This window comes from Chelonia mydas, chromosome 1 (genome assembly GCF_015237465.2).
Source record: "Chelonia mydas isolate rCheMyd1 chromosome 1, rCheMyd1.pri.v2, whole genome shotgun sequence".
Lineage (NCBI taxonomy): Eukaryota > Metazoa > Chordata > Testudines > Cheloniidae > Chelonia > Chelonia mydas.
The window spans coordinates 16,935,532-16,944,374 of NC_057849.1; the positions used below are offsets into that span (position 1 = coordinate 16,935,532).

The 8,843-nt window shown below is 48.4% G+C and overlaps 1 protein-coding gene across 4 annotated transcripts in view; it reads right to left on the bottom strand.

The window, feature by feature from the left end:
- Window positions 1-1,609, bottom strand: part of INTS4 (integrator complex subunit 4) — a 63,133-nt gene extending 61,524 nt beyond the window's left edge. The window contains exons 1-2 of one of the 4 annotated variants that reach the window (XM_037886474.2): window positions 1,242-1,609; window positions 612-803 (exon numbers count right to left, since the gene is read on the bottom strand). In XM_037886474.2, coding sequence (XP_037742402.1) covers window positions 612-803; window positions 1,242-1,295 — 246 coding nt within the window. In that variant the 5' untranslated portion in view covers window positions 1,296-1,609. Of the gene's footprint in view, window positions 1-611; window positions 807-1,241 lie in introns of those variants that run through there. The other 3 variants (XM_037886536.2, XM_037886404.2, XM_037886614.2) reach the window with 3 other exon arrangements.
- Window positions 1,610-8,843: the final 7,234 nt, after the last annotated feature.

Below are 8,843 nucleotides of genomic sequence, written 5' to 3' on the forward strand. Positions count from 1 at the left end.
TGATCACTCTCCTTACAGTGTGTATGATAACACCCATTGTTTCACGTTCTCTGTGTATATAAATCTCCCCACTGTATTTTCCACTGAATGCGTCCGATGAAGTGGGCTGTAGCTCACGAAAACTTATGCTCAAATAAATTTGTTAGTCTCTAAAGTGCCACAAGTACTCCTTTTCTTTATACCAACATAAGAAGTTTAAATACTAAGGTGTGTGAATTTGAGTGCCTGGTATTAAATGAGGATATTGATATAATAGGGATCATAGAAACTTGGTGGATTGATGAGAATCAATGGGACACAGTAATACCAAGGGTGCTCTAAAGTTCATCCACCTCCCTACACTTCAGATCCCAAGCAGCAACTTCAAAGCATTATCTATACAGTTATTTTATTAGCAGGAGCCCGGCTAACCCAAGTCTGTCAACCCAGCCTGGGGAAGTTCGCTTCAAAACCCTGTGTCCTCTCAGGGACTCCACGTGCTATCCTCAAACGCGTGAGCCACACATCCCTCCAACAAGAGCCATGTCAGGAAATATAACCGCACAAATGGGCTTCCACTTCCTGCTGCTTCGCGTGTCATGCGGGTTGCTCCCCAGACCCGATTTCCCTACCTTGTAGTAATGCTCCAGCAAGATCCTGACAACTCCTTCCACGCTTTCCGCCTCCACTGGTTTCCTGGCAAACTGCAGCAGATACTGCAGAGCATCTGCCGGCGAAGTGGCCTTACACAGATCTACGTGCAGCGCCGCGGATTTACTGGGCTTGGTCAGCCGCAGCTTCTTGGCGGAGATCTCTTCGTGCTGCTGCTGCGGAGCCATGACACGGCGTGAGGGGGGACGCCAGAACAGCGGGGAGCCGCCGGGTCTGTGCGGCTAACCCCAGCCCCCCCAGCCCTTTGCCAGTAGGCCCACCGCTTGGAGGGGTCCCTTGGGCCCTCACGGGGGGACCCCCCCCACACACACCCACACCCCGAAGGGGTCCCCGGCGGGGCTGGCAGCTGCCCGACTCCCCTGTGCGGCCCTCCCAGCAGGAGAGGTTCCAGGGGAGCCGTAGCCGCCTGCGGGCCCTGAGACCTCTCCCGGATCCAGGGTTGGGACCGGGAGGCCCTTCAGTGCTAGGCCTCAGGCTTCCAGCGGGCTTTCCTGCAACCCCAGGCCGCCCAGGAGTCGCCCTGCTCGGGCAGGGGCCCGGCCCCCTCCCCCGGGGAGTCCCCCTTCCGTGCTCCAGACTTCGCCCTTTACCTGGACGACCTTAGTGAACTCCTCATACACCCGCTTCTTCAGGTGCGCCGCCATGCTGAGCCCCGCCACCCCCGCCGCCGTTCGCCTTCAGCAGGGCGTGAGCCGCCTCAGCCACCGTACCGTACCGTGCCCTCCTTCTCCTTCCCCCTCACCCGGAAACGAAACCATAGAGATGCTGAAGATGACGGGGAAGGGAAACTGTCCTTCCTAGACACCTGGAGGTCTCCTCTCTATGGCCAGGGACTCTCAGGCTGGGGAGAGGCCTGTGTGGGGCTGGAGCTCCTCCAGTGGCCTTGGTGGGTGCATCTGAAGAAGTGGGTTTTTCACCCAAGAAAGCTTGTGACCAAATAAACCTGTTAGTCCTTAAGGTGCCGCCAGACTCCTCGTGGTTACAGTGGCCTTAAGTCAGTGGGGCAGGCTCAGGCCAGCACAAGGAGGCGGTGCCGTGAGCTGGCCCCACCCCGGGGGCTGCCCTTCACTGGGAGTGCCTGGAGCTAGGAAAGCCACCCTGCTAGTGGGAGGGTGCATAGTCCCTGGGCTAAAGCACTGGGCTGGGAGCCAGGAGAGCCGGGTGCCAGTCCCAGTGCGGCCACGTGCGGCTCGCACGCGCGGCTGGATACGGCTCACACTGCTCAGAAGCGTGAGCCCCAGGAAAAACAAAGCGACCCCAGCAGGGCTGAATCAGCAGGGGCCAGGGAAGTGGTGACTCCAGCTCAGCGAAGGGAATCATACCAAGCTACCCTTCAATTTCTAAACTAGTAGTTCTCAAACCTTTTTTTTCCGCGGACCACTTGAAAATTGCTGAGGGTCTCGGCAGACCACTTAATGATCTTTCCAAATGTTTGTACCGTGAGATAACTATTGTAAAGTGCTTTCGATAAAAGCACTGTATTAAAAATAATTAACTTTTTTCTTCTACAAGTAAAAGCACAAAACTCATATTTTAATATCAGTAGTCTTACCTTTCTAATGTGATGGATGTGCCCTCTCCCCCCTGCCATTGCAGCCCCTGAGCTGGGGCTGGGAAGGAGGGCCGTCTCTTCCTGGCAGCCACAGCCCTCAAGCTGGGGAAAGTCATCTCTTTCTCTGGCTGCCACAGCCCTGCACATCCCAAATTCCCCCCACCCTGTCTTCTCACCCCACTGCCCTGTCCCACCTACTCCCTATTCCCCCCAAGGCCACCATCTTACCTTACCTGTGCGTCTTTTTTAGGGTCCAAGCATCTAATTAGTGGAACCCCGCCTGCACGGCTCCACTAATTAGGTGGGTGACCCTTCATTCTTTCATGTGCAGCCTCCCAGGCGCACACCTTAGAGGGAACTATCCACGGACCACCTGAATGGAGCTCACAGACCACTGGTGGTGGTCCATGGACCACAGTTTGAGAACCTCTATTCTAGACTATTCAGTGCATCAGTTTTGATAAGTGGCTTCCGTGGGCCCCTGTAGTGCAGATCAGGATCCCATGCCAGATTCTCAGCTGGGGCAAATCAGCAGCACTTAGGATTGGGGGGGAGGGATAGCTCAATGGTTAGAGCATTGGTATGCTAAACCCAGGGTTGTGAGTTCAGTTCTTGAGGGGGCCATTTAGGGATCTGGGGCAAAAATAAGGGACAGTACTTGGTCCTGCTGTAAAGGCAGGGGACTGGACACAATGACCTTCAAGATTCCTTCCAGCTCTATGAGATAAAAAAAAAATCTAACTCCACATTCACATTTTTAATTTTCTGAAAGATTTTTTTTTTAATTCATTGGGTCTTTTGTTACCACACAAATAGATTTCTATATCTACCCCTTTTAATGTATTGGGTGCTGTGTATGTGTCAGTAACAAATTTATTCCCCTGATGGTCCAAGAGGGGCCCGAATTGTTATTTCCTTCCAGACATTTCCTCAGGCTGTTGCCTGAGTGGCGTGACCACATAGAGCACTGTCCCCAAACTTTTGAGGACAGGAGTGGGGCTGTGACTCGGGGGGGGGTGGGGCAGGGAAAGAGGTAAGAGGGCTGAGGCTGGGGCTGCAGTTGGCGGTGGGTCTGAGGCCAGGGAAGGAGCCATGGCCAGGGACCAAGGCTGGGAGTGGGAGCGGGGCCAGGAGCAGAGCTGCAGCAGGGCCACATTCAGGCCACATGCAGAGCTGTGCCGAGGCTGGGGACAGGGTCAGGCACGGGGTTGGGAGCCAGGGCTGCGACTGGGAACGGGGCTGGAGCAGAGCTGGGGGCTGGGTGGCACTCCCTCCCCACCCCCTGTGGGCACTAGCCCAGCTTCCGCACCACCCCCAAGTGTTCCTCTGCTGCCCCCCAGGGGGTTACACCCCACAGTTTGGGGACCTCTGACATAGAGTCATAGATTCCAAGGCCAGAAAGGACCATTGTGATCATCTGATCTGACCTCCTGTGTAACACAGGGTGAAGGACTTCCCACAAATAATTCCTGTTTGAATTGAGCAGATCTTTTAGAAAAAACATCCAATTGTGATTTAAACTTTGCCAGTGATGGAGGATCCACCACAACCTTTGATAAATTATTCCAATTGCTGATTATGCTTCCTATTAAAATTGACTGGTTTCAGAGAGGTAGCCGTGTTAGTCAGTAGCAGCAAAAACAACAAGGTGCCACAAGGACTCCTAGTTGTTTTTACTATTAAAAATGTAAGCCTTATTTCCAGGCTGAATTTCTCTGTGGGGAGAGTATTTCAGTTCAATTTAGTGATATAGAAGGGAAATTCACTCCTGTTATTGTTCTCAATAACATGTTTTCATAAGTACCTGCACATGTACTCTCAGAGTAGCCAGAAGGTGCAGTTAAAAATGTTAAAATATATAAAAAACTGCCTTGCTTCATGCCAAGACTGGTTTTACTGATTTCTTTATACAATATGCCTTTCAAATTCTAGGATAGCAGTCTATGAGATTTACTATTATACTGTGGCAGTATAATCTATCTTTAATTGTGTTTCTTAAATATTTGATGTAGGTTAGGTAAATAAGGGTGAAACATATTTGTTTGAGTTGTCCTGGCCTTGCCCATCTGCAAAGGTTCAGGCAGCAATTAGACATACTTAACTATCTGGAGTTTACCCTTTTTTTCCCCAAACGGAAAGATTTGAAGTTATATAAAGTGACCCAAACTTTCCAGAAAAATTCTATCCTGGTCTGAGATGTGGCATGCAAAATTTCATGGGGATGCATTTGGTTTTGCTGAAGTCAGGAGGGGGTGGAAAAAGCTTTCCATTGAAGTTTGATATCTTTAACTGTAGCCTTTTGGGAATACAAGAACTAAAAAGTGACCCAGACTTCAAGTCCCCTGCCTCCCAAAGAAATAGGGGTCAGACATTAGTTCTGGATCTGAGTATGGATTCTGAACCCATTTCTTCCACAAAGTTTGGAGGTGTTCAGTTCTGAGAGGTTGATTCAGGCTCATCTCTCTCTCTCTCCTTCTTTGAAGAGATTAGATTCCTATACACTAGTCATTCCTGTGTGAACCCACTGAAGTCAGTAGAGTTGCACCAGCGATATGTGAATTTGGCCCAATAATGTCTAGAAATAATTTTTTCCCCCAAAAAGCAGTTTTAATTCTGTGATTGGGATGTTTTTTCCCCCAACCTGAGCTGTGTTTTAAGTTTGTAATCAGACCCCAAACTGAGTATGTTTCATGTGCTTTTGGGTTTGGTTTGCAAACATTTTACTAGCACTGAGCTAGAACCAGAACCTGAGAAGGGTTGAGTGCCCTCAACTCCCATTGACTACCGTGGGAGTTGAAGGAGGGTGGTACATCTCAGGATCAGGTTCTTTGACCATTGAAGTCAAGGGAGGCTGTTATTTCAATGGGCATTGGAACAGGCCTTGGGTACAGAACTCCCCGAGAACTAAATGCATAAGGCAGAGCATAGTGGATCAGGGCAGAAATTTTCAAAAGTGACCAGTGATAGTGGGTGCTCAGCAGTTCCTGAGAATCAGGCCCCTTTAAGTGATTTTGGGCACACAAAATCGTTAGTCACTTTTAAAAATCTTGCCCAAGCCTTCAGAATTTTAGGGGGCTGAAGCTTTTCACACTTACACCAGTTTTACACAGTGTAACTGCACTGACTTCAGTGAAGTCAGTCCTGATTTACACCACTGGAAGAGCAATAACCAGGATGTAGGCCTTTTATACTACATTTCATGAAGATAGATTCTAACCCAGTAGTGTATAAGGAAAGCTTTGTGGGTTTTTAAGGGGATAATAAAGAAGGTAGATTTATACTATGCAAAGAGGCTTTTAAAAGTGTATTTAATTAGTATCCCAAAACACATATTGTCCTTTATAGGAGGCAACCCATATTTCAAGAGCAAAAGTAAACATAACCATGATCTAGAATAACCAATATGATTTTCAGATATCCCTGGAGTAGTAAATAATTGAAAATCATCAGCTGTCTTGAGTATAAAAATAAATAAAAAATAAATTTGTGAATATTAAGCTTTTAAAAAACAATAGAGGACCCAATCCAGCACCCCCTACTCAGGCAAAATTTTACGGAAGTCGAAGGGAGTTTTGCTTTAGTAGCGACTATAGGAACTGAGCTGTAGTTTGTACTATTGGAAGTACCTTATGAGACTCTTCCATCTAATAATCATCGTGGGGTTTCATTATGTCTCCTGATGCACATATTCATTGGTAGCACTCAAAGAGATGTAACTGATGGCACAAAAAATAGCTAAACACTGCTGCATTAAGAAGTAGAACACATTCAACTTAAACTGGAAAACCTTTGGGGCAGACACCATCTTTTTGGTCTGTGTTTGTACAACACCTAGCTCAATGGGGACCTGGTTCATGACTGGGGCTCCTAGTGCTACCACAATACAAATAATCAATAATAATAATATTTGCTAGAGAATGGGTTGTCAACCTGGGCATTGACACCCTTTTTCTTTACAGCTAGAGGAGAGGTAGGGGTCCTGAAACCTTATCTGTTTTAACACAAGGTCCTGGTATGGACCAGGTTAAGAACCACTGTCCTAGAGCATTGGTTTTCTCAGCAGAGGGCCAAATTTTGCCTTGGCATGAGCGAGCACAGCTCCCAGTGGGTTCAGCGGCAGCTCGTGTATAGAGGGCGTCAGGGCACTGCCCCACCCCCACCAAAGGCTTCAGAGCACTCTGCAGTTATTCAGAGATGGGCAGTGAATTCAGCACCACAAACCCCACTCAAAATCCCCACCGCTTGCTTCCTCTCAGATCTTGACTGCACAGTCAGTTGGAGAGGAGAAGTGGCAGGAGAAATTGACAAGGAGCTGTGGGAGGCCCCAGAGAATCAAGAAGAAAGGCAAGAGGCTCAGGAGAAGATCCACTCTGGTGAGTGGGTAAATCTTGTCAGTCACTCCAGGCCTAGGAAGTGAAGAAGCTTCAGGGGCTTGGGACTAATGGGGAAGTGTGGCTGGGGGAGTAAGGAGGAATTCAGGTGAAGGGAGGGAGGAGGGGGGAGACTTAAGAGGCCAGGGCTAAGCAAGGTGGGAATGACGGGGAAGAGAAGAGCACCCAGAGTTCTGGGACTAAATTGGGGGAGGGGGGCATTGTGGTGTGGGGGAGACCTGGGGGTTTCTGCTATGCCCCACTTGCCCCAAAGTTCACCATCAGTCACTGAGTTGCATGTGCTTATATAACTCCTTCAACTGAAGCCATATAACTGATCATACGCAGATGTAGCTGAGAGACCAGTGAGTATGTCTGCCCTGGCAGCTGGGGTTGTGTGATTCCCTCCTCGAGGAGTCATACCTGTGTGAATTCCCACTGAGCTAGTCCACTAAAAACAGAATGTAGCCATGGCAGGGCAAGCTGCGGGATGGGTTAGCCACCCTGAGTATGTTTCGAGGGCCTCAGAGGGGCATGTCCTCAGGGCAGTTAGCCCCTTCTGCCACTCTCACTACATTGTACTTTGAGCATGCTAGTTCAATCAAAGCTAGCATGGGTATTCTCCTTGAGCTGGGAATCACACACCCCGTCCCTAGCTCCAAGAGCGGAAGTACCCTTAAGAGTGAAGCTATATTCAGACTAAGGACTTGGTGTACTCCCATATTTATTCCTCTCTCAATGACACTTCCAGACCTGATTTGCTGCTTTATAAAGATGGGTTTCAGAGTAACAGCCGTGTTAGTCTGTATTCGCAAAAAGAAAAGGAGTACTTGTGGCACCTTAGAGACTAACCAATTTATTTGAGCATAAGCTTTCGTGAGCTACAGCTCACTTCATCGGACGCATACTGTGGAAAATGTAGAAAATCTTTTTATACACAAAAAGCATGAAAAAATACCTCCTCCCACCCCACTCTCCTGCTGGTAATAGCTTATCTAAAGTGATCACTCTCCTTACAATGTGTATGATAATCAAGTTGGGCCATTTCCAGCACAAATCCAGGGTTTAACAAGAACGTCTGAGGGTGTGGGGAGGTAGGAAAAAACAAGGGGAAATAGGTTACCTTGCATAATGACTTAGCCACTCCCAGTCTCTATTCAAGCCTAAGTTAATTGTATCCAATTTGCAAATGAATTCCAGTTCAACAGTTTCTCGCTGGAGTCTGGATTTGAAGTTTTTTTGTTGTAATATAGCAACTTTCATGTCTGTAATCGCGTGACCAGAGAGATTGAAGTGTTCTCCGACTGGTTTATGAATGTTATAATTCTTGACATCTGATTTGTGTCCATTTATTCTTTTACGTAGAGACTGTCCAGTTTGACCAATGTACATGGCAGAGGGGCATTGCTGGCACATGATGGCATATATCCCATTGGTGGATGTGCAGGTGAACGAGCCTCTGATAGTGTGGCTGATGTTATTAGGCCCTGTGATGGTGTCCCCTGAATAGATATGTGGGCACAGTTGGCAACGGGCTTTGTTGCAAGGATAGGTTCCTGGGTTAGTGGTTCTGTTGTGTGGTATGTGGTTGCTGGTGAGTATTTGCTTCAGGTTGGGGGACTGTCTGTATGCAAGGACTGGCCTGTCTCCCAAGATTTGTGAGAGTGTTGGGTCATCCCTCAGGATAGGTTGTAGATCCTTAATAATGCGTTGGGGGGGTTTTAGTTGGGGGCTGAAGGTGACGGCTAGTGGCGTTCTGTTATTTTCTTTGTTAGGCCTGTCCTGTAGTAGGTGACTTCTGGGAACTCTTCTGGCTCTATCAATCTGTTTCTTCACTTCCGCAGGTGGGTATTGTAGTTGTAAGAATGCTTGATAGAGATCTTATAGGTGTTTGTCTCTGTCTGAGGGGTTGGAGTAAATGCGGTTGTATCTCAGAGCTTGGCTGTAGACGATGGATTGTGTGGTGTGGTCAGGGTGAAAGCTGGAGGCATGTAGGTAGGAATAGCGGTCAGTAGGTTTCCGGTATAGGGTGGTGTTTATGTGACCATCGTTTATTAGCACTGTAGTGTCCAGGAAGTAGATCTCTTGTGTGGACTGGACCAGGCTGAGGTTGTCCACTAGCCACTAGCCGTCACCTTCAGCCCCCAACTAAAACCCCTCCAACGCATTATTAAGGATCTACAGCCTATCCTGAAGGATGACCCAACACTCTCACAAATCTTGGAGACAGGCCAGTCCTTGCCTACAGACAGCCCCCCAACCTGAAGCGA